This window comes from Corvus kubaryi, unplaced genomic scaffold, assembly GCF_017639235.1.
Source record: "Corvus kubaryi isolate FWS band 111438036 unplaced genomic scaffold, C.kubaryi_AGA036_p1.0 split1-65, whole genome shotgun sequence".
Classification (NCBI taxonomy): domain Eukaryota; kingdom Metazoa; phylum Chordata; class Aves; order Passeriformes; family Corvidae; genus Corvus; species Corvus kubaryi.
The window spans coordinates 97,735-123,218 of NW_024582080.1; the positions used below are offsets into that span (position 1 = coordinate 97,735).

The 25,484-nt window shown below is 42.2% G+C and overlaps 1 protein-coding gene across 3 annotated transcripts; it reads right to left on the reverse strand.

Moving 5' to 3' along the window:
* Nucleotides 1–1,787: 1,787 nt before the first annotated feature.
* On the reverse strand, nt 1,788–25,204 carry RUBCNL (rubicon like autophagy enhancer). Of its 3 annotated transcripts, none has more exons than XM_042014248.1 (16): nt 25,105–25,204; nt 24,177–24,285; nt 21,961–22,069; nt 19,225–19,890; nt 14,771–14,856; nt 11,618–11,828; nt 10,603–10,707; nt 8,570–8,612; nt 8,085–8,217; nt 7,527–7,672; nt 6,718–6,782; nt 5,294–5,532; nt 4,468–4,529; nt 3,060–3,213; nt 2,848–2,938; nt 1,788–2,388 (listed from the first exon to the last, which is right to left on the reverse strand). In XM_042014248.1, the coding sequence occupies exons 2-16, from the start codon at nt 24,246–24,248 to the stop codon at nt 2,276–2,278; spliced, it is 2,295 nt and encodes a 764-aa protein (XP_041870182.1). In that variant the 5' UTR covers nt 24,249–24,285; nt 25,105–25,204; the 3' UTR covers nt 1,788–2,275. The 3 variants fall into 3 exon arrangements, with proteins under 3 accessions (XP_041870182.1, XP_041870180.1, XP_041870181.1); XM_042014246.1 differs by lacking the exon at nt 25,105–25,204 and adding an exon at nt 24,877–24,954; XM_042014247.1 differs by lacking the exon at nt 10,603–10,707 and having other exon boundaries at nt 25,105–25,194.
* Between the last annotated feature and the right edge of the window lie 280 nt (nt 25,205–25,484).

Consider the following 25,484-nt stretch of genomic DNA (forward strand, 5'->3'; position numbering starts at 1 on the left):
ACTGAGCAGATGTGAAGGATCAACACTTGATGCACAAAATGTGTTGTCCAATGCTCCCCCTCCTGTGCGCTGCTACTGCTTAGCAAGACTTGAACACTCATGAAAAGCACAGCCAGAAACCAGATCAGCTCTTTTAAATTAATGAATAGTGAAAAAGACATATTCAGCTGCCCTGCAGGTTATCCCACAGAAGGATCATTCACATCTCCTCCTTCATAAGCACAAAATCCCTGCAGCAAGGCCTTTCATGTGATTCAGTTAGTCGTGCACCCAACTCAAATGAGAATTTACTCTTGCATAATATTAAATACAGTCAGCTGCATAAGCAGGCTTTTTCTCACCACATCTTATCCTGCACTGGTGATCTTGTGTAAGAGATGCTAATCTTGCTTCAGAGCAGTAAGTAGGTAAGCTGTTTCTGATCACATCAAAAATAGATTAGTGGAAGTGTTAGTGAGCTTAGTAGTACTGTGAACATTAATGTGGAGGTGGACTTACGCAGTCCCAGGTAACAGATCCTTTCCTTGCTAAACGGTAGAGCAAGCAGATGAGGAGAGGAAGAAAAAATGAACAAAATGAGACCAAAAAATTCAAAATACTAACAGCACCCCATTGGAGAGATCAGAATGTTGATATGTGCTTTCAGGTCCTGGGGTTTCTCTGTGCATTGGTACTTGACAACAGAAACAGAAAAATAGTTTTACAGGTTCAAGCAGCTGCTCCACCTTTCTGAAGGCAAGGCCTTCATTAGAAGTAACCAACCAGGCCAGGAAAGAAAGCTGCTTTCAATTTCCAGCACTTCACCTTCAGGCAAGGACTTGGTCTCCAAGTGTGAGGGTGGATTTAAACAGGAGCATCTCTCCTTGATCACTCACTGTCCCTCTGCCCATTTCGAAGCGCTCTAGAAAGATAACTTCTAGAGTGGAGTAGTTGGTGGAGGTGGTGGGATGTTGGCACTGGGTGACTGACTGCATGGTAGCCTCTGCATGAAGAGGCCACGACTGGCCCATGCCAGATGCAACTGCTGCCAGCCAGCGGCGATGGACACACCACAGAGCATGGCTGAGCACCTCAGCCAAGATGGTGATACCTCTAAGAAAAGAAAGAGCATGAGAAACAGCGGCAAAAACACCAAGGTCAGTGAAAAAGGAGGAGGAAGAGGTGCTTTAGGCATCAGAGCACAGATTCTCCTGCAGTCCAAGGAAAGTACCCCACTGGAGCATATGAATATTTCCTGAAGGAACTACATCTTCCTGGAGAGCCTGTACAGGAGCAGGTTTATCCTGAAAGATTACAGCCCATGGGAAGGATTCACATTGGAGCAGAGGAAAGTGTGAGGAGGCAGGAGCAAAGAAAGGAGCAGTTATGGACTGACAGCAACCCAAATTCCCCATCTGCCTTGCACCGCTTGGGGCAGGCTATAAGGTAGAAAAATTGGGAATGAAGAAGTAAAGTTCAGCCTGGAAAATGGGTGGGTGAGGTAAGGGAAAATTACTGGTTTGGTCTTTGCTTTTAACCACCCTACTCAATTTCTAACTTACAATACATTTAATTTTCTCCAATTCAGGGTTTTTTTTCACCTAGTAGTTGGCAAGTGACCTCCCTGCTTGTATCTCAACCTGTGAGCTCTTCCACCTTATTTTCTCCCTCTGTCCTCTTGAGGAATGGGGTGAGAGAGCAGCTGGGTGAGCACCTAGCAGCAGGCCAAGTCAACCCACCACAAGCTGTTGCATAGATGTGTTTAAAGAAAAAATTCATTGGTTCACAATAAGCATTTGTCATAACAATTTCAGATTAGCATCTGCCTAAAACTTGCAGACAAGTCTTTTCCATTTATTGTAGAGCTTTTCAGAGAACGATTTTGTGCTTTACCACTTTTCCCCCAATTTCCAAAATTGAACGCAGGCAAGGACTTCCAACGCTCACTTACTATCTACACATTATCTGCAGAATTACAGAGATGAATCATTTTTACATGAAAAAATATAGTATTAAAAATCTTACATACACGGACAAAACAGCAACAAAAGGCTTCCCAAAAAATTAACATCCAGTCTGTCACCAGTCAAGATGAAACTCCTTTAGGGTGAGTTTTCAATGAGGATAATAAAGTTAATGTTTGGTTTTTGTCTATTTTTTTTTTATTTTACCCCCCATAAAGGAGACATGCATTAAAAACACTAATGTCTAAAACAACATTATTTAACTCTTAGTCATGCACCTGAAGATTTGGCTCTGAGCATCTTCTGAAGTCAGCAGTCAGAGGAATCCAGTTTCACTGAGGCACCAGTGATGGAGTTTCTGAAAGCGTTCTCCGAGCTGAGATCCGCAGACATTTGGGGCAGCCTCCAGACTTGAAGCATGCTTTGTGAAAGCATGTTTTGCACTCTTTATACATACAGAGTAGCATTCAGAGAGAGAAAAAAAAAAAGCAGAATTTAAAAAAAATGAATCAACAGCTGTGTTCCTTGAATGATGTTCTATCACGTACATATCAGTACAAAAGTAAACAGAAGCAGTGCAAGGCCAGGACAACAACCACCACTGTGATAATTTACAATGAATGCTGGCAAGATCTGATAAAACAGCTCTCTCATGCGTAGACCCAAAAAATAGCCTCCCCCTGCAAGCATAACCATGGCCAGGCAAATCCCTGGTTTTGCTCTCTGAATTCACTGATACAAAACAGCTGCCACAGGCTGGTTTTCAAAGATACACATTGCCCATGGTTTCCAAATATACATGCTCTCAGTGAAGCTACTTCTCAATCTTTAAAATAAGTCTAAACAGTTTTATACACCAAAATTCCCCCAAGGAAGAAAGAAAAACATTCAGTCTGGAACATACCTGTGCACCTTTTACATTTGGCAGTCTGATATGGGAAGAGAAGGTCTGCGCTCTGACAGAATTCACAGATAAACCCTTTCGCTTGACAGAGCTACAACGACAGCAAAAAGCTTGAATTGAAACCTAAGAAAAAAATCATTTGGGAATGGTAGCAGGGATATTTCCTTACAGTAGCAGCTGCAAGGACACTAAAAGCCCTGTTTTTTCCTTACCTCACAGCCATCTACATGAGAGGTGGAGCTCTTCAGAATGTCTTTAAGAAGGGGCAGTAACTGCCCTCGTTTGATCTTCACCAGATCATCCAGTGAGAAGAGATGCAGCTCCTCCGTCAGATGGCTGGGGACCTGTTCAAATTCTTTCAGCACACTGCAAAGAGAAATAAAACCCAGTTAAAATTTAAAAAAGTTGTTTTTCAAGTGTATTTCCAGAATAAGCCTCTTTCACTTCTCTAGTCACATGGGGATTATACAAGGCAAGTTCATGCTATATCCTACCTCCCCTCCCAATTTGAGGTGGCTGTAATAAAAATTGGAAGGTTTGGGATTTAGAATAAATTATCTGCTTTAAACACGCATTCCTCAGGCTTTGGAGCTGCAATGCACAGTTATCCCAGCAATCCTTAAATAATGTGTAAAGGGTTCTCTCCTACCTCAGGAACAGTAGGCAAAAATCCCATATAGTATCTAATATAATAAGCTAGGCTTATTTATTTTCTTTGCAAAGAGAACTTTGAGTGGTTTTATCCTGCACAGGTCACTACTGGGTGAAAATACACTTGTGCTGAGCAGGTGAACACTGGAAATAGAGATATTGCTTTTAAACTATCACTGATGCAGATAGAAGGTACAATGATGATCCTAATACTTATTTCGGTAATGGAATCACAGGGAATTGAACAGAAGAGAGACAAAAACATATTTCTGCTTGAGTTTGGTGAACAACATGTAACTGATGCATAAAGAAGAGCTCTATGTCAAAGGGAAAACAGAACCTACTCTTATATCTTATTTTGCTTATACCTGCTCTTAAAAAGGTCAGCAATTCTGAAGTGATAGTCTTATTATTCACATGACTATGTATTAGTTATGCCCACAGTTTGGGAAGGTGAACACCAAAAATCTTTCACTTCTAGCAACAAGTAAGGCCATGTTTTGGCTTTTATCACTTTCGGTTACTACTACTTTCATATGAATATTTTTATAGAATAAACTGAATTTAGCATTATGACAGATTTCTGGAAGAAATCTTTAAATGCTTAAGGAACATACTTGTTAATTTAAAAAAACCCAACATTTTTAAAAGACAAATATTCTCAGAGAGATAAGTATCTTTGAGCTTTTAAGAATGAGTGAGAACCTAAGAGAGATGGAACAGGAAAAAATACACACCTAACTAAAATCATTCAACATTTAAAACCAAACTATATTACAACAAACAGCCACCACTTGTACTGCATTCAACATTTGCAGTGCAATAGAAGGCAGCTTTGTTATTGGAGCTCTCTAATGATCGTATCAACTTACTTAAAATGGCACCCAAATGCCTCTAGAGAAGAAGGCTCTATAAGCATGTCATGTACATTTTACGAAGCTATTTTTCATGCATTATCACAGTCCATACCTTTCAGCAAACCTGCAGGTTTTCAAAAGCTTTTTTAAATGAAAAAGCTGTTCTTGCACCTCCTAAAAGATGGAGGAGAAAAACAAAATCATTTTTAAATTAAAAGCATTGCATTTATATATTCATAAGTGAGGAACACCACTATTTGAGTCAGCAAGTACACCAAATGACACCTAATAAACTAAACTTTACACTTAGCCTAGAACTAAACAAATGGATTTTCTAATGCACAAAAGCCAAAGGCAGGCAAAGGCTATTTTTATTCCCTGACAAGTGAAGCAAGTCCTAATGCCAAAAATGGCTGCAGGTCTTGATGCATGCTAGACCCACATCTGTGGAAGAACAGGTAAGTGTCTCCTCAGCCAAGAAGGGAACACATGCCTACTTGTAATCTTCAGCAGAACACTCTTCCAGAAGCAGTAGGAGGTACAGCTCTTACATAAGCTAAGGGTGTTTCCCCTAATGGCCCACAAAATTAAGGAGTCACTGAAAAATTACAGAACTTTCCAACAGCCAAAAGCCAGGAAGATGTAAATATTTACTGCAGGAGACCAACTCCCTAACATGAACTAAAACTGGAAACCACTAAGGAAACATCTCCCAAAGACAACAGGGCTAAGGAGACCTCTGGCACAGGTTGGAAATGCCTCCCTTTGCCCCCTTCACCTGAGGGAAAAGAGGGCAAGTCCCAGAACTGGTGATAGGATAAATCAGAAAAAAACAACCCTCCTCCTTACCACATACACACACAGGACATCCTGCCCTAAGGAATTCTTCCTGAAACTCTCAGACTCAGAAATTCCTAAAAAAAAATGGCCACACTTACCCTGACCCTGTCCATTTCTTTACTTTTTGTGTAGAGGGTTTTGTTAATACACGACACATTGAAAATGGGGTGCTGCCATATGCTGTCCAGTAGGTGTTTGGAGAAGTTGCACACATAGTATTTTTTGAAATCCCACTTGGAAAGTATTCGAGCAGGAATAGAAGACTGGGCATAGCTGTGGCAGCAGTCACAGAAGTATTTCCCCAGGTAGTCACAATAGCGGAGTCTCCTGATATATTCTGCAGGTAGACAGCAATGAAATTGTGAAGATTTTAAAAACTTATGGGACATAACTCTTGTCTGTATGTCTATTCTGTCTGAATAATTCATCTACTGGAATGAAGGGAAAGGGATTTTTTGTTTTATTTTTAAAGTGGGGGGTTTTATTACTGTGGTAAACACATGTACAAGGTTTATACTTGGCATTAAAACAAAGCTTTCCTCATTTCCACATTTGTTCAACTGATTATAATTATCAACATAAGATCTTAGTGAAACCCCTGTTGCTTTACCCACAAAAGGAACACTAGATGAAATACACAACAAAAATACTTGCACCAATTTTGGAGTCATGTTTGTATAATACTTTTTCACATCAAGAGATTTGTGGGGTTTTTCCCAGCTATTACAGCACCTCCTATTTGCTCAAGTTAATGTGCCATCATCGATTGTTGATACTTTACAGGCCATAACAAATGCTGCTCTTGTGAGCTGACCCAGAACAAGACTTAAGTGCCACTTCAAAGATTTCTTAGGTAAGGTCTGTTTGTCAGTTCTCTAAATCATTGTGCTTTCAAGCAGTTCTCACAAAATATCAGAAACGAAAAAACCCCAACAACAACAAAAAACAAAAAAAGCAAAAAACAAAACAAAAATCAAACAAACAAAAAAAACCAAACCAAAAAACACACACAAAAAACCCCAAAAACAAACAAAAAAAAGGCAAGATTTTTTGTGATCAAGATCTAATGAAACAAAAACTTTTAAAGAGACACCCCAAAAGAACAAAACCACAGATTCCATAAGCTTGCATGAAGTCTCTTTTTAGAGACTTCTGGGAATGTCTAAATTGGCACAGGGAAAGAATTATTAAAAGTACCAACTATGTAAAATCAGCACTTTCCAGCCTGGAAGCTTGCTTTTTTTAATAGTTTTTTTCTGTTTTGTGGTTGATTTTTTAAATTTTTATTGTGTATAAGAAGGACATCTATCAAATATTGTATTCTGTATTGTATGAAAAATTCCAGATGCTAAAAAGATCCCACTGTCTGTTTTACTGTTGCAGGCACATCCAACAATGAGATTTTCCTTCTAGCTCAGATAATTTAAAAATTGTGGTATATCTGTGTTGGTGAGGATTATAATCTGATGACTAGTACTGCATTTATTAGGGGATTTTTTTTGCCAGTTTTGGTAATACTTACTGCTTTCTATCGGGGTTCCACAACCAACACATGTAAAGTTTTGAGCAGCCACCACTGCATCTCTCCTGTATACAAAAGCAAATAGTTAGACCTTTCAGCACCAAAACCACAGTTTTAGTTAACGTTCTTCCAAAGTGCAAAAGAGCTACACTGGCAACAGGGAGAATGTCCACCTCAGGAGCTGACTCCTACTCCTCCACATGAAGAAAGGAGATTCTGTAATGCTTGTTGAAATACCTAAATTATTTTCCACTTCTTAAGGTGGCATCAATATCATGGGGTTAGGAGATGGAAAATCCACATTTGCAACAGAAAAAGCAACTGAACCTGCAGTAACCCAGGAACAGCCAGTTTGCCTACTGTCTGCACTTAACAGCATTTGACATAGGGTGAAACAGCTATTTCCTCACACATGACCTGGTGCCTCCCCCCACTTCCTGAAAACCAGCTATCCATAAAATATTAGCAGAAAAGTGGGGAAAGTCAAGAATATTCTCCAGGTACTGTCACAAAATGACATTTTCAGGAGCTAAGTACACTGCCACTGTAACACCAAAGAGTACGTGTATTATCACATGGAAAATTGCACATCCTGTGCCAATCACAGCATGCCAAGAGTGGGAAAAAGATGCCATCTGTTTCCTAGTGAGGCTGGTGACAGACATTGCAGAAGGCTGTGCCATGCACCAGCTCTAGATACGTTCACAGATCATCTGCACGTGCACTAGATCCGTTAATCACCCAAGCTCCTTCCATCAGCTTTCCCCATCATATACTAAATGACAATGCCCAGATCCCTCAAAACTTACTTGACTGAAGGATGAATATTAAATATAATCTGTGATCTTGGTGGGGACCAGCCAGAAGATCCTCTTAACTTGGATATGATCTTTATTTCTTCAGCCAGATTCAAACTGGATTCAAGTTCTCTTGGAATCTCTTCTTTCAGCACAGACTATTGGGAAAGACAAGCTCATGAAGACAACCAGCCCATCAGCTAGACATAGGTTAAATGCTATGGGAGATGTTTATCTCCCTTTATACTCTGGTATTTTAAAGTTCAGTTTTCACCTGCATGTAATGCCCCCTCAGTCAAACTCCCTCATATCAGTCCCAGAAGAAAGCACATCCTGATTGTTCACAACTACACATTTTAAATGTGCTGAAAATTGCTAGAGAGAGAAGACATTTTCTAAAAATTTAGATAAAGTGAACTAAAAAACTGTAAGCACTCATCTGTATTTGTTTTCTTTTTTTTTTTTTTTTAATGTAGCTTCCTCCTTCTCCTAGCAGTGAGGCAGCTGCAGTGAGACCATGATTATTTGGGGAATTGAATAAAGAGCTCGTTGTTTTCAGATCAGACTCACTCTCTGCTTAGACGAGCTCAGGCAACCAGACAGCTGAACTGCAGAGTCTGTCTGCAACCAGTATTTTCTGAAAGCTCTGCACAACTCCTGGGCTGTTGCTTCAGCAGAATTGCTGCCTGGTTCAAAAGATGATCTGAAAGGTAAGGAATACTGTCAGTGAAAAACAGCAACATGTCATCGGAATCTCTGCTGCCTTTTCTGCATCCCTGAAAACTGTTCTCCCATTCCTTCATTCCTACCCTCTTTCTTTGATACACCCAGGCCCTCAAAGAGCCATAGACACCGCCCTCCAGCAAGACTGGGGGACCAGAGAAACACTGCTAAGCCAAGCATCAGAGACATTTGCTGTCAAGCAGCATTCCTTCCCCCTCCTTGAGAGGGCCCAATTTACCACTCCCACATCTTTCCCAGCCCCAGCCAGAAGAACCACAAGAAAACTGCTCCAGCAGAAAAGATAGTGCCATGGGACTATTAAGGATACACACCTTTTATCAGGGGCAACAGACAGATTTTCAAGGTCTTCAAGTTCTGCAATAAAGGAGAAAATTTTATCAAGCCATTTAAGAAACAAAGCATCTGTTACTCAGCACCATTTTAAATCTACTTTCTGTCTTACCACAGTGTCAGTTTCAAATATATTCATCTTTACAACATCCTTGTTGGATGTGGGAAATAACCTCAGCCTTAGTTGTAAAACAGGCATAAGGAGTCTTATCTCCTCTGCATATCTTTGACATGATGAAGAATACTCCCTAATACCTTTGCATCCTATAATCAACATGGGCCTGCCTTCAAGAGCTGAAATTGTAAGGAGAGACTAAGTGCCTGCTGGTCAAGGTCCAGCCAGAAGGCACTCAAATAATAATGTACAGAGCCAAGAGAGGCCACATTAATTTTTCTGGACACTGACAGATATTTGGAGACACCAATCACAAACATACCAGCTAATGCTATAAACACATTAGTAACAGGTGAGATTAATGCAATTAAAGGACACACTTCATTATGTTTACACAGACACGATATGCTTATGTCAACAAGGTGTTCACATTGGTAGTGTTAGTTTTGACCATGCTTATTGCTCTCAAGACAAATGTTTCCCCATTTATATATCTCAAAGTAACTCTTGCTACTAGGTATGCAGTCTTTTGGGAGTTTGTTCTTCATTTCTAGATCAGGGAAAGATGACAGGAAAAAATAAGTCTCTAAAACCAGAGAGAACAATAAAAATCCATTTGTTATCAGGAGAAGATAAAACAGAGGTTAAAAGCTGCACAGACTACTTTTAAGGGTTTCCATTTCTGTATGTCTAAAAACCAGAAGCAAACCAAACTAAACTCAGGATGCCCTAAGGGGAAGCAAAGCACATAAGAGAACAGAGACATTCTGCTCTAGTCCTGAAGCAGAGGGAGAGGCTGCCTAAAACTGAGTCAATTTGTTTCATTAGGAAATAATCATGTCCTAAATTCTCTCCAACAATGTTGCTATAGTGGACTGAGGTTGTGCCAGTTTCACACTTTCTTCATGCACATTGCTTTGGTTTAATCCTTAGACATAACTTCAGTCCCTCTGTTGGGTTTGCAAGGCAAGATTTTGGTAGCAGGAGGGGCTACAGCGGTGGCTTCTGTGAGAAGCTGCCAGAAGCTTCTCCCATGTCTGAGACAGCCAATGCCAGCCAGCTCCAGAAGGGACACACCATGGGCCAAGGCTGAGCCCATGAACCATGGTGGTAGTGCCTGTGGGATAACAGAGTCAAGATGGGAGGAAAAAAAACCCGCACAGTTGCAGTTGGAGAGAGGAGTGAGAATATGTGAGAGGAACAGCGCCGCAGACATCAAGGTCAGTGGAGAAGGAGGGCCAGGAGGTGCTCCAGGCACCAGAGCAGAGATCCACCTGCAGCCTGTGGAGAAGCCCAGGCAGGGGCAGGAGGATGCCTGAAGGAGGCTGTGACCTAGAGGGAAGAAGCCCATGCTGTAGCAGTCTCCTGACAGGATGTGTGGGAAGTCCCAAGACATAGAAAAATTGGGAGTGAAGTTCAGCCCAGGAAGAAGGGAGAGGTGGGGGGGAAGGTGCTTTAAAATTAGATTTTATTTCTCATTACCCTACTCTGATTTGATTGGCAATAAATTTATTTCCCCAAGTTGATTGTTTTGTCTGTGACAGTTTTTGGTGAGTGATGTCTCTCTGTCCTTATCCAACCCACAAGCATTTTGTTATGTTTTGTCTCCCTTTCCAATGGAAAAGGGAAGCGTCAGAGTGGTTTGGTGGTCACCTTGCCAGGGCCAGCTCACCACACTCTCAGACCAGAAAAGATATTCTTTCCTAGAAAGGAAATCCTGCAGCAGTCTGGTATTGCTGCATGTGCTGTAATAAGGAGCTACACATACATAATTGTTCCCATTTTCTCATGTTATTTCTCCTACAATAACATCTACTAAATCAAGAGAATTCCCAAACAATGGAATAGATTCAACTGAACAATAAATCTGTTTCTACAGTTACAATTTTAAAGTCTCACCAATAATTACATATTCATCCTCTGAGTCAGTGTGGCAACAAAATCTGGTAACCTCATGATGTGATGGCAGATGCACTGGGGAGCTGACAGGCAGCAAAGCACAGCCTGTCCAAGACAAGGACAAGATCAGTTAAACCTTTCCAGCATCTATAAGTAGCTGCAATTCTGTTTACATTTTTCATCACTTACCAAAACTTTAGCACACAGACTGCATTTATAGAGCAATTTTAGTTGTTTTTATACATACACAGAAGAGGCCAGTTCTTGGGAGTCTGTCATACAGTGCATGTCCTGCAGTTACTTAGCCAGAATCTTGTAGTGATAACCCCCAATTTTTTACATTACCAGTGGTGTCTCCCCTTCTCAAGTCCAAGCACACCATTCATTTTTCCACAGAAGTCATGTAATTTAGACTTTAGACTTAAGATTCATCACTAAGATCTGTACTATTCAAGAGACTAAAATCTACTTAAAAATGCATGTGCTGACTCAAGCATTATAATGCCAGGAGTATTTATTATCTTGTCTTAAACTATATGTGAATGAATACTCTGGGAAGTCTCACTCAAACCAACTGCATGGCCTAATCTGCATACCGCAGAAGCAAACACAAAAGGAAAGAGCCAAGCTGCAAATACTACCACAAAAAAAAAAAAATAATCCACAAAACAAAAAACCACTGGATTTAAGCAGAGAAAGAAAAACAGCCAGCTACAGGCACACTCTGTGGAGAGTCATGCTTGGCTTGTGGCATTTAAACCTTACATTTTCATTTTAATGTAAAAAATAATTATAATTAATAAAACACAGGTGTGAACATCCAAAAGGAAGTATGTGACCCACAGGAAAAACACTTGTGGCATAATGATCCTCAATGGACCCAGCTCTCCAGAGACTCAAGGAAGGTAACAGGATTTGGTTCCAAGCAATGCCCCAATTTATTTGGTATTTGCTTGCATGGAAACAAACAGCAAAGGTTTTCAGACAAGGTTATGTTCTAGATTAAGTAACTTGCCTTCATAACCACTGTCTGAAGAGGTAACAGAAGAATCAGACTTCTTCACTCCAAGGTAAGAAGATAACTCCGAATCAGTGTGATAGCTGCCATCTGATCCACTTGTTTCCTCCACACCCCAGGACTCTGCTTGCTGTTGGCTTAGGATATTACATTTCATTTTTTCTAGTGATGCTATAATCATATCTGCAACAAAAAAGTGTGCATTTTCCTGGACACAAGATTAAAATGCTCATTAGTACACAGCATATTTGATATTTAGTTAAGATTAAGTGGAATATATAATTTTTCCCCCGTACTTTTTCAACTCCATAAATAAAAATGTAAACATGCCTGACCTTTTATCTAAATTCAAAAAAACCACCCCAAGGGCAATCCAGAAACAATATGCAAAAGGCAACTGCCCAGATAATTGTCTCACCCTTGATTATAACATACAATTTACTTTTATCTTACCCATGTATTAGATAAAAATGAACTTGATTACATGACTAACTGATATATATGTATGCATTTCAGAGATGTAGTCTTCTAGTTACACTGCATTATTTAGTATGCAACCTATTTAACATGATTTAATTTCAAGACAATGTGTACAAGCAGTTTTGCACACATGCGAGCTGGAGGGGGCCAGAAGTGGCAAGTTTTGAATGGAGTGTAGATCTTCAGGTGGTGGGAAGTACAGGAGCTAGGAAAAGGTTTTCATGCGTTAAGAGTTAGGGCAGTGAAGTAGGGAATATGCAGTGAGATATCTTACACAGTCAGCTCAATGCTACATAGAAAGACTGTGATAAGAGTAAGTGGAAACCTGGCTGCCCTGGGCTTTCCACTGCCTTAAATAAAAGGTAGCTGTTCCAAAGCTTCACTGTAGCATTTCCAAACCACACAACCCTTCCTCATGATGACACTTGCCATCTTGCCTGCCCTGGTCACCCATTCTCTAGGAAAAGGGACCAATGAGACATCCACACAAATCTGGGGGTCCCTGTCCTAATATCACTGCTGCATCCCTTGGTTCCTGAGGTCTAACAGAGCATCCCACCAGCCCCCTCTGAGCTACTGCTGACGGCCTTGGCATAGGCCCCAGACCAGTCTCAGCACAAAAGTGGATACATTGTGGAGAGATAGTTGTACTCAGGCACCCGGGTGGAAACCCAGAGACACCCAGGATACTCTCCCTTTCTCCCCTCAACTACCATGTGCAAACCTAAACTTACATCTAAAAAGCTATGGCAGTATCCAAGGCTAGAGATTCTGAGTGCAAGATAATTAAAGCTTTGTAAAAGTGGCTTATGTTCAGAAAATTGTACCACTCGACATCAGTATTCATTACATCCCCTCAACTTGTATGGGAACCATGAAGAAAAACATCAGTGTTTAGGAATAGCTAAATCCTAAGGAGCTCAACAGACAGCACAGCTTTCTCACTGCTCACAGACAAATACATGTAGGCAAGATTAATCTCAGCATTAGATAGCACCCAAGTCCCTGTGGGTGTTTGGAGAGACTTTTATATTTTCCCCAACACTAATTAATATTACTTGCTTGGTGCACAGTTTCTCCAGAGACAACTTTCAGTGAACTTTAAGAGTCCAGGAATTTGCTATCTTTCCACTAGCAAAGAAATAATTAAAAAGCTCTTTCTCCTTTTGGGAGAGATCTCTTACTCTGAAGATTCAAAAAGTCTCAAATTAGTGGCAGAGCACAGCCTATCAGCATGCCCTGCTGATAAAAGCAATTATGAGCATATCTGAGAGAGCTGCATTGCAAGATGAAACAGAATACAGTGACTCCTGTACTCAGCATGACTATCAGCTCTCAGCTCTGCCTACTGATAGATCCCTCACCCTACAAAGCAGTCCCAACTCAACTGTGACACACCAACTTTCTCATTTCTGTTCCCTCCCACTCACATCAGTGGAAAACCCCTTTAAGATTATCTGACCCATTTCCTTCCTGGCACACAACTACAACTCCAGAACTTGCTGAAACCACAGATACCTTAGTTTTCAGTCCTAAAGTTCAAAGAGATTCTTTCACAAGCTAAAAGTATTTGGAGTTTTGTGGGGTTTTGCTTGGTTGGTTTTTTTTTAATGGAAGCCTTGCTCATAATGGACTGAGCTCTCACTATCTTTTAACCTGTAATCCCATCAACCCCCAGTCTCTGCACAGTGGTAGTAGCTGATAAAATCTTGCCTCACTCAACACTCAGATTGTGGTTTCTAATCCAGATACCTACTCACTGGTCTCCTGGTGTCTGAAAGCAAATTACTTTTGGTTTAGGTCCCACATTACAGACTGAGAAACTTCATGTCCTTTCTGAAACACCTTTCATAAAAAGCAACATGAAAAGCTAGTTCAAGTTTGTTGAGTTTTAGTGTGTGATTTATTGAGTGGGTTTAGTTGTCTGAAGTGCACCTTACGGATGCTGAGAGCTTCAAATCAAATGCAGAACTAGCCACTCCAGTAAAACCAGTGTTGTGCACAAAGGTGATTACCTCTTGAGCCCAGGACATGGGACCACATGCAAACAGTCCAGCAAAAAAAATCTCCTTTTCTAGGCACATTTTTAAAGCTCTTCTATATTAAATCCTACCCATTGCAATCCATTAACCCCTCTTTTTCCACTGTTGGAAAACATTGACATTTAGCACACAGAGTTATGTGTGGCAGTAACTCTTTGACAGCAAATCTCACATGCTCATCATAAGCACACACACAGAAAAACCCATCCTCTCCCCACCTTTTGACAGTAAAAGCATGAGGTAAATCCCATCCATATGTATGCAGCTGCAACAAATTCTATGCAACATTCTAATATAACTTAAAAGTTACTAATGTTAAAGTTTGTTTTCAAGGAATGTGTGCGGAAATGATGGAATGAAACGGAGAATTGTACATTGTTCCTATATATATTTCCATTATTTTAAAATAATTGAATTGTTTAATTAATGGGTCAAGAGTAGAAAACAAATTATGAAATGGCATTTTATATTTGTAGGTTCACTCATAGAGGGCAAGAAGAGGGAAAATAGTGTATTCGTGAAGATTAGTACATCTATCAGGAAGTTCTTTGAGAAATACCTCTTGTCATTTGTTTTTGCCACAATAAAACGTAAAAAACATTATGACAATAACATTTGTTGTCCTCACCTTTTCCACATCCTCTGGAAGCATGCAGATGTCCTGCAATGAACGATTCAAGGGTATAGCACTTATGTTCAAAGAGGAAGTAGAACCTGTGGGTATAACAAGAACTTTTATTAGTTACTTCTTTCTCTGCAGCTCCCACAATGCGTGCACAGTGACTTCCAGAAAGCAAAGCAAACTTTTTTCCCCAAAACTGAACACTATGGAGGCTGGAGGCTGTGGTGGAAGCTAAGGAGGAGAAAAATGAGAGAAACACGGCATTTGAACCACTCTGGCAACCTGAAGCATGAACAGCAACTACCAGAGAAACACGGTTTAAATGCTGTGCTGTGATAGCACCACTGCATTCCCACACCAGTTCTCTCCAAGCAATGGCCTGAGCTGCTGGGGACAGCCACAAACAGAACCTGAGGCTGGACTGGCAGCGATGCTCTGCAGCTGGTGACACAGCCAGCTAACATTGCACTCTGCTCATTCAGAGTTGCTGGAAGAAACACAAATCTCACTGCTGTCTGGGCATGCAGAGAGATGCACCAGCTTTAAAAGATTCACCATATCACTTCTAACATTGTGTAACTACAATAAGCTTGGAAAACATTTTGCCATTATGTTTCTATACCCTAAGGAAGTCTCGCTCCTGCTTCCAAACTCAACCCATACTGAATAGTTGTATGTCCAGTATTCCTTGCTTCCCAGAAGTGCAGTTTTGTCACTGATGAGTACATGAAATAAAATTTATCTCTTTTTCCCCGATAAGAGCTTTTCACTGTACAGCAGAGCACACATCGTGTTTAATGGTGTTTACTACCTCTTCTTGGACTTGAACTCACACTGTTTCTGTTTCACTCTCATGATGTTTACAGGATAAAACAGACCATATGTCGTGGCAAATGGCCACCACACAAACACCATTTAAAGCCTTTGCAAAGAGCACATCTTAATCAATGGCTTTTTATTTTTAAAAAATGCCCTTCCTAATTTTGTTTAAAAGTCACAGACAGGCTAAAGAGTTCCCACAAAATATGATCATAATTTATGTAAACCTTTTCTCCAACTAAGGGGCACTGACTCCCAGGCTTAGTTTGAATTATTTATATTACCTTACTTAAAGAAACACTTCCCTGAGCATCGATGACATCAGGCTAGAAAGTCAATACTGTGCTTGAGCGTAGCGACACAGAAGGAGTTTTTGTACAGAATTATTAATACCTCTATTGTGTATACCATGAAGGAAAAACTCACAATATGACTTTTCAAAACAGATTCAATGGCCTAATTAAGTTATTTTCATACCTACCTGATGATTCATCTTAGTAGGTAAACTCTATAGCTTGATAAAGACTACGTTCTCATCAGTTAAGATAACAAACACTACTCTCTAGACTAAAAACAATAAGCAGAAATAAGGAAATGGGAAAATTATTCCTTTCTCTTTAAAACATAAGACGCAATTCATCTTAAATATAATTTTGAAATCTAATGGGAGCTCTCTCCTTTGCTTACATCTTGCATCCCACTTGTATCTTTAAGTAAAAAGAATGTAAAAGAAGCACAGGGAAAAAGCCCAGCACATCCAGCAATGGGATGCAGCTCTGGGTCTGATGCAGAAAAATTATCTGGTTGCCTTTCTGCTCCTGAACACTGTTGCCAGGAGGCTGCTGGGGCTGCAGAAAGAGCCCTAAGAGCCAGAGAAGGAAGTGGCCTTGATGTGCATAGGGGTTAAAAGCAAGAACAAGCCTGTGAACTGTCAGTGACACACCAGCCACAACAAAGCCCCCAGAAAACACTGAACTCAGTCACAAGCTCTTCATTAACAGTTACAGAGCCTTTTCAAAAGGTTGAATAAGGGCCATTCTCTGGTGGTCTCACACATACGAACAAGGCCTTGTAGGAATTTCAGGGGACCAGCAGAAAATCCCACTAAACAAAAATTAAATCCCACTGAAAAAAAAAATTTATTCTGATTTAAGTGATATTACATAATTTTCTTGTATCTTGTGCATCCCTCAGCAATTCTCCTGGAAGAAACCATCATCTCTGAGATAGCAGTCAAAAGAATAGCAAGTCATGAACTGCTACTGTGTAATTCCTGCCCTCAAATTAGGCATTATATGTTTATTCTTTTTCATTTTGCTATTCACTTTTCACATCCCCATAGTACTGGATAGTGCAGGAGAGAATGAGACCTCATTACCCAAGCTACCCAGTAGCAAGTTAAATGGTTAAAAGCAACAAGGAATGAAGAAATGCAGAAGTTTTCACTTTGTACAGAAAAGGCCTGAGTCTAAGGCAGACAGAACACACCACATTGTTGAGTGTCCAACAGGATCCTACCTCCTACCAGGGGTATATTTTAGTAAAATCAAGGATGCTCTTCTTTAGTCACCTGGCTGCCAGATTCCTTGCTCCCTTTGTTTTCTGGAGAGCCAGCAGCGCTGCTACCCCAACACAAGCTTGTGACACATCTGACTCGTGCCAGAAGGTCGAGTCACGAACAATGTATTTGTTCTTACGCACGTGCCTCACAGTCCCAGCTGACCCTGAGAGCCTGGGCTGTGTTTTCCAGACCCAACACGTGTGACTGCCTTCAGCCAGCCCCAACTGCTGGGTGCGGTTTCCTTCTCCCTGACGGGCACTTCTCAAAGGCACGGAGCCAACGCAACACGCAGCAGACGGAAACAGCCATCATCGTCACATATGAACTGTTGACGACAGCCTGTCCTGGATGACAGAGATGTTATTAAGAGCACACAGTCCTGCAACGGCACGTGCCTGTTGGAGACCTTGCTCCAGCTTACACCTTGGAGGAGCTCCAGGTGAATAGCTAGAAAGGATCAGAAATTGGAAGTGGAGGTCAGTGGAGCGTCACTGCTAGGACTACTACTCACCAAAGGGACAAGAAAAAACCCAAATCAAAACAAACCAACAAAACCTAGCCTTTGTAATATTCTTTTATAATACAAAAGCAGGATGAACACTCCCTGCTCTTTGCTTTTACTCCAGTAGAAAAATGAGACCTCAGCTGCAACATTTTTCTGAAGCCTATAATCTATCATCATAGAATGGTTTGGGTTGGAATGCACCTTGCTCCAAAGCCCCTGCCATGGGCAGAGACACCTCCCATTACACTAGGTTGCTCAAAGATCACTCACTAGACCAAGTTGGTCAGGACCCCATCCAACCTGGCCTTGAACACTTAAAGGGACGGGACATCCACAACGTCCCTGGGCAACCTGTGTCAGTGCCTTACTACCCTCACAGTAAAGGATTTCTTCCTAATATCTAATTGCCCTTCCCATTTTTGTAAGTCCCCCTCTAAGTACCGGAAGGCTGCTACAAGGTCTCCCTGGAGCCTTCTTCAAGCTGAACAACCCCAGCTCTGTCTGTCTTCATAAAAGAGGTGCTCCATCCACCTGAATTTATTTGTGGTCCTAAACTAAGTCCTTAGATACAACTAACACCCTTTATACACAAAATGCAAATACTTAATCTTGCTGTACCAAAGGCTGCTACTGTCAATACTAGGTGTTAAACTGGAGGGGACTGTTCTGCTGCCCCAGCCAAAAGGCAGGGACTCCAGCCTGCAGCCCAGGAAGACTGGCACATCTCATGGAGGCACACACACAGCCCCAAGGCCAGCCCAGCTGCTCCCCCAGCCATCTCAGGGGCATGTGCTGAACTTTCCCACTGAACATCTCCTCACCTAGTAGGGGCCTGCACTGCCCAGAGCCCCCTGACACTGCAGGGACAGGGGGCACCCTGCTCAAAGGGTACCCTCTGCTAGCAGCCATCAGCCAGTCCTCTTCACAGACAACACACAGGAATATCCATATGGTTGGAAAACTGGTGAGAGGTGTAAGGAATCTGTTCTATATCACATGGGGGTTTGTCGCCCCAAGACCTCCAACACTTGGAAAGGGGAAAAGGAAAAACAGTCCCACTCCAGAACAAGCCAATTCAGTCACAACAAACTGAATGTTAATGCTCTGCCTCCAAAATCCCAGCATCCGAGGACTCCCTCTCCTCCAGCTCCTGCCAAACACAATATGACCCAGGGAGCCCACACACACCAATGATTCATTACTCAGTGCCCCAATCCATGCTATCTGCTAGGAGGAAAAGGGCAACAGTGAAGACAAGATAAAGCTGGTAGAAAGTTCATCCAGTGGATGTTCTACATTGCTCACGGCTCAGCAATTTTTACATTTTATCAACAGCTGAATATTACAAAAGCATTTCTGCATGCTGAGAGATGCCTACTGCAAGCGTGAGCGTCTCCCATTTTACCGAGTCCAACCCTCTGGTTCTCCTCGGTTTTTAAGCTCTTTCTCCCCTCTCTCCTATTTTGAAGGACAGCATTTGTCAAATTTGCAATTACCATAAATAAGGCCCACTTCAATTACAGTTGTCTTTCCTAGCACAGAGATCTTACAACAAAAATGCAGCTGTAAAGTTACCTGTTGGATTGACTGGCTCTGACTGGGAAGGGCCACTGGGAGAATCACTGTCACTGTTGCTGAGAGACGCAGGCTCCACAGCATAAGGGTATTCCACTAGATCTGCTTTACCAACGGTTGAATCTGGAAGCAATCTCGTGAAAGCCAAGTCTCTTTCAGGGGAGGTATAAGATTCTTTTCCAGAATGCAAAACAGCGGATGTGACGGTGCCGCCTGTTAATGTCACTTGGGTAAAGCAGTCACGCTTCAGAGGGGACATGCCCGAAAGAGTGAAACCACTCAAGGAGGAAGCAGCAGGATCTCCATCAGTATAATGGGGACAGGAGAAAGTATCCAGCGAAGGTTTGGGGGAATCACAGTCTGCGTTGTTCCAACATGCCCGAGGCCTTGTAAACCGAATGTCTGTTTGTGCACAGGCAGAGTTGTGATGTGCAGAATCACTGTCACTGTCATCACGGCTATCCCCGGTGCTGCTTTCTTCCCACTGTTCCACATCACTATCCGGATGCTCAGCTGCCTGCATTGTGCTCTGCTCCAACACCAAAGACGGCTTCAAACCAGATGCATTTAAAACAGACACAAGAATGTCTTTGATAGCTTCCGCACTGCCTGGGTATGATCCAAAACTTCCAGCATGTCCAATCACTGCTGGCCTTGAAGATTCATCTGTTCAGAAAATAGAAGAAAACAAGAGGTTAGGAAACAATACTAAGAAAAGATTAATACACAGCATGAAGAAAATGCATATTGTTTTTTACACAGGTGAGAAGACAGTAAACAACTGAATTCACTCACCACTTACTGCGGCCTCTTCCTGCAAGAAAGCTCTTGCTTTCTGCACTCAGGAACCAATTCTGTCATTGATAAAGGCTATGTAATAAACCAACAGTAAAGTATTCTGCTGCTATCCAAACACAATTAGCTAAGACTTTAATGGTGACTGATTGTCAGTGTGCTCAAAAACATCACCGTTCTACAAAACAGGATAACAAAACTATTACTAATACAGGTACTGATCCTACTGCCAATAGAAGAGAAGATTACATTATAGCGAGACATATGGAAGATAATAGAGCAGGAGGAGTAACAAAAAATACACTCAGTAATACACAGTCAATGTGCTTGTGTGTTTCAGCTCAGTCAGAGCAGAAATGGCTAAAGTACACTTCAGTCCATAATTCATGGGGTGGCAACACTTAGACAAAACCACAGCAAACTTAGCTCTGTCACAGCAAGATCATTATAATGCCTCTGAAAGAGTCAAAAGCACTGCCAAGGTCCTAAGTGATCTACTGCAAAACTGTAGGTCAACAGAAAATGGAAAAACTGCTTTTAGTGGCAGACATAGCAACATTAGCAGGACACAGAAGTGTGCACTGCAACCAGTAGCTTTTGAAGGACAATATGAACAACAAAACTATACCTTGAAGAAAACAAAATAAATCTAAAAATCCCAAAAATAAACAAACAAAAAAAATCCTCAGAGGAACTGCCATAATCCAAGTAACTGAGAGATTAGACACAAAGTTAAAGAAGAAAGATCGACCACATCAACACAATGAAGTTAACAACTATCTCCTTTGGGGAAGATAAGTCACTTGTAAAATTCTAAGAATAGATGCAATCAAGAAGAATCACTTCCAGGACAAAGAACTCCTAGTTAGGACCACGAGGAATGTTAAACACTGCTGGTGAAAAAGCAGCAAGTGTTGCACACTGCAGACTTTGCCCAGAGGTTGCTCTCATTGGAAAACAGTAAACTTCTCCATGAGTGTCTCACCTGGAAGCCTGCATGCACTCAAACTACATGATAAGAGACTTTACTACTGAAGGGATCAAAACCAAAACAAAAAACCCGTGTATTTTGGAACAGCAAGTCCTTATAAAGACCAGTGCTCATCAAGAAAAAGCTGAAAAAAACGAGACCATCACATATAAGATATACTGCAAGAGCTGCTAGCAAAGCTATCCTAGTAAAGCTAGGTCAAAATCAGCCAGCCAGCATATGTTAGTAATAGGGATCAGTCACCTGCCACTTACCAGGATAAAGCTCTTGCAGAAATAGCAGCAAAACTGCCACATTTTACTGGCTGCACTTGCAAAGAAACATCTTGCCAATACAGCCAGCCATGGCAGTATAAGGACAGGAATGGGAAAATTAAAACTAGCTGACTTTCAAACAAACATTTCAGTCTTTTCAGGAAAAGAAAGCTATTTTGGTAACTACTGGCACTTTGATTGCACAGGAATACTTTAATTTGGGATGCAAACATCATCTTCTCTGTGCAAAACAAAACATTTAGTGTTATAATCAAAAAATCATAAAATTTTATGGGCTGAAAGGCTCCTGAAAGATCACCTAGTTCCAACTCCCCTGCTATGGGTGGGGACATCTTCCAGTAGACCAGGTTGCTCAGAGTCCCATCCAACCACGCCTTGAACACTTAAAGGGATGAGGCATCCACAACTTTCCCGGGCAACCTGATCCACCCTCACATGAAAAATGTCAGCATTAACTAAAATGACGAAACTACCATTAAGAGGCAAAAATCACCCATGCTTGCAAATCGTAAAATGTATATTAACGTTGTACCACCCTCAAAGCCAATACGCAAAGAACCCTCTTCAAACAAATTAGACTTGGTTAGTACACACAAACATCGATAGCTTTTGCTAGCACTACAAGCACCAGCTAAACTTCCCAGAGGGAAGCAATTTGGAACAAGCTGGCATTACCTGAAAGGACAGAGATTTGAGGTGTTGGAGCAAGGCAGCTAATCCTCACTGAGGGATTTGAAGAACATGCTGAGTCGGTGAACGCCACCTTTAGGCTTTCGTGGTTTAACTACAAGGAGAACAGAGAGGCAGACAATTTGGTTATAAGATAACAGCACTCTGCTAATGATACCCTCAGTCTCACAGTCATGCCAGCAGAAAGAACACTGTTCTGAAGCATGCTGACAGTCACCTAACTAGTGCCTACATTTCTGGCTGCCTGAAAATCTCCCCAGAAGCACGCACTGTCTGGAGAGCGCTGGCATCTCAGCTCTGCACCTCTCAATTCACTCCAGAAGGCAGGTGACCAAAACAAACTCTCCACAGCAGGAGGATTAAACATGTGCATAAGGCACAAATGAGACAAAATGCTGGATAGGATGTCTGTGTATCTACCAAAACAACAGCAATAGAGTAGAAAAGAATTCAAGGAACCACCAATCTGTATCTGGAAGCATTGGCCTATTTAGATGTATAAATCTATGAGGCTCCAACTCCATAAATATCTGATCCACGTGCTGCTTGATCTCCCAGCTCTAACAACTGGGAGGAAGTGTGGTCACATTACCTAATTTGATAGAACACAATACATGTGGTTCACATCAGCAACGTGACTGACCCAGCATAAAGCAAGAGGTGACACAGATAGATAATACTCAACCTGGCATAAGAGCCTGCCAGTATAAGCTGACCAAAATTCTGAATACATTTGAACTCCCTGAGCAGGTTTATACCAGATCAGCACTTCACTTTGTGCAGTCATGACGCTTCCAATTCAGTATTTCTACCCTCAAGCTGGATTTACCATACTGTCAAACCAGAGTAAGCTGAACCACGGAAGCAATTTAGTGCAGATACTCAGGGGCTAATTCCAACAAGAGACTATGATATACTGAGGATAGCAAAGCAACAGGTATCCTCCCTAAGCTCATCAATTCCTTGTGAGGACCTAAAATTTGTCCCCCCACCTCCCTACTGCCTCAAGTATGTCATGGACCTGCAGAGCACATCACAGAAACCAGGGAAATGAAAGGGATGCCCTGCTCCTACATGCACATCCTTAAAAAGCACTTAACCAAGGTGTTGTGCCTTCTCCCCACAGCAGTGAGAATGTCTGCACACTGAAGCACGAACAGGATTCCTCTCAGCCTCTCCTGCACACTGTGATCCCATACAAAGAGAAGGGAGTTAAAGGCGTACTGTCCTTGGCCAACCTGAGTTGTTGACCTCTACACTTCCTACGTGGAACACTGAGGTGACTCAGAGTACAGATCTTGTCCAGATACGCTTCAAAGCCACAGAAAGAAGAAGGACTTAAAACCCACAGAGAATTTCCCTTTTAATGGAGAATAACGTTTCAAGCCAAAAATAGTATGTTTAATTTAAAATATTTAGCATTTGATTATGCTAATTCTTAAAAAAAATACTCTCTTCAGTATCTGCTAGTGTTTTCTATCTTTTCCTCCTCTGCACTACTTTTGAGAAATTGGCATGCAGGCAGGCTTTATCCATATAAATATCATATTGTCAATATCAGTGGATAAAGTAGGAAATATTTTAAAATTATTTTATTAAATTTAAAAAAATTGTTTTCAATACCAGCAATTAACAGACTCTACCTCTTAGGATGCAAGTATCCCAACTGCCCAACAGCTGGATAAAGGCAAGTATTTTATCAGTAAGCACAGCTATTAAGGGTGTTGAGTTTTAAGATTTTTATCTTTTTTTTAAACAATGCTCCCATCTCTCGGTTCTTATCAGAATGGTCTGAGAATTCAGGTAAGATTCCCATTTCCTTTCAAGATGCTATGACTATAACTACATCACAGAAAAATTTAAAAAGCCACAAAACCTCCCCACCAACAAACGCAAAAAAAAAAAAAAAAAAAAAAAAGCGATTAAAGAGCAGTGATAAGGAAATACAACAACAACAAAAGCGCATGGAAAGCACAACACGCTGCCATAACCAATAAAACCCACTGACAGTTTGACACCTTCCTAGTATAAGAGAAGTCTGCCTTTTCCTCCCCCGCCTCTAATACTGGGACTGTGTTTCCCAAGCTAACTCAACCAACATTTTAAAATAATTTACTACACCCACTGACAACTAAAAGCTGGTTTTTGAACCAAACTAACCAGCACACTGAGCCACCATTCACAGGTCTCCCTTGCCTCACCTTTCCAGAGTAGGGGTGCTTGAAGACTTCTGTTCTGCTGAAGCTGGCGAGCGCTACTGCATGGAGAGACATAGTGGGAAAGCTTTCATTTTTTGGTGTTGTTAAGTACCTGGAAGCAATAGAGAATTACAGTCACCACCGCGTTATCCGCGGTTCTCCATCTGTTTTGCAGACTCGACAGTTAATACTCTGAACTGTTTTCCGTCCTGACCTGGCATGCTTATAGAAGCTTACCGAAAAGCAGAGCTCAGCAACAATGGAAATGTGCTTTTAAAAAGCGCCTAACTCAGAGATGGGGTTTTTTGTTTGCCTGTTTGTTTTTAAGTAACTCAACAGGAACGCCTTCCACATGGATAGGAGGAAGACTACTGATCTGTGGTACTTCACAGATTGCAGTAAAAGGAGGAAGAGACGGAGAGCAGTGGGCAGCAGCAAAGCCCCCGTGCTCCGCCTCTGCAGCAGAGGCTGCTCCCCCCACGCCGGGTACCAGGTAGGGGCAGGCAGCGGCGATGACAAACGCCGGCGATGTCCCCGGGACGCCGCGCAGCCCTGCGCAGGACAGGGCTCAGCTGCCGCGCGGCTCGGCAAGCGCTGCATCCGGAGGGAGACCCCGGCACATCCCGCGGCCCCAGCCAGGAACGCCGTGCTCCCCGCAAGGCACCGACCGCTCTCCCGCCCGGCCGCGGCTCCCCGCTCCCACCTGCAGCCGCAGCTCCGGCGCCTCCCGTCCGCCGGGCCGCCGCGCCGACGATGCCAATGCCTCCTCCTGCCCGCTCCACGTCCCTCCCTCTCTCCCTCCCACTCTCTCTCTCGGCCCGCCTACCCCCCCTCCCTCTCTCCCTCCTACTCTCTCTCTCGGCCTCCCTACCCCCCTCCCTCTCTCCCTCCCGCCCGTGGCGGGGCCCAAACCAAAGGACCCCGAACAAACCTAAACAAGAAAAAAGTGCCGCCGAGGAGCAGCGCTGGGCTCTCCGCTTGTCTGGTTTGGAGAACGGGAGGCTGACAGCCAGCGACCTCGTTGCTCTTTGCAGCTTCCTGAGGAGGGGAAGTGGAGAGGGAGGGGCTGAGCTCTTCTCGCTGATACCCAGCGACAGGACGCGTGGGAATGGTTCAAAGCTGCTCCTTAAGTTTATACTGGACACTGGGAACCGTTTCTTTGCTGAGAGGAACGGCGTTCCTAGAGGTGGTCAATGCCCCAAGGCTGTCCGTGTTTGAGAGGCATTTGGACAACGCCTTTATCAACATGCTTGAACTTGGGCAGCCCTCAATTCCTCAGGCAGTTGGACTAGGTGATCATCATAGGTCCCT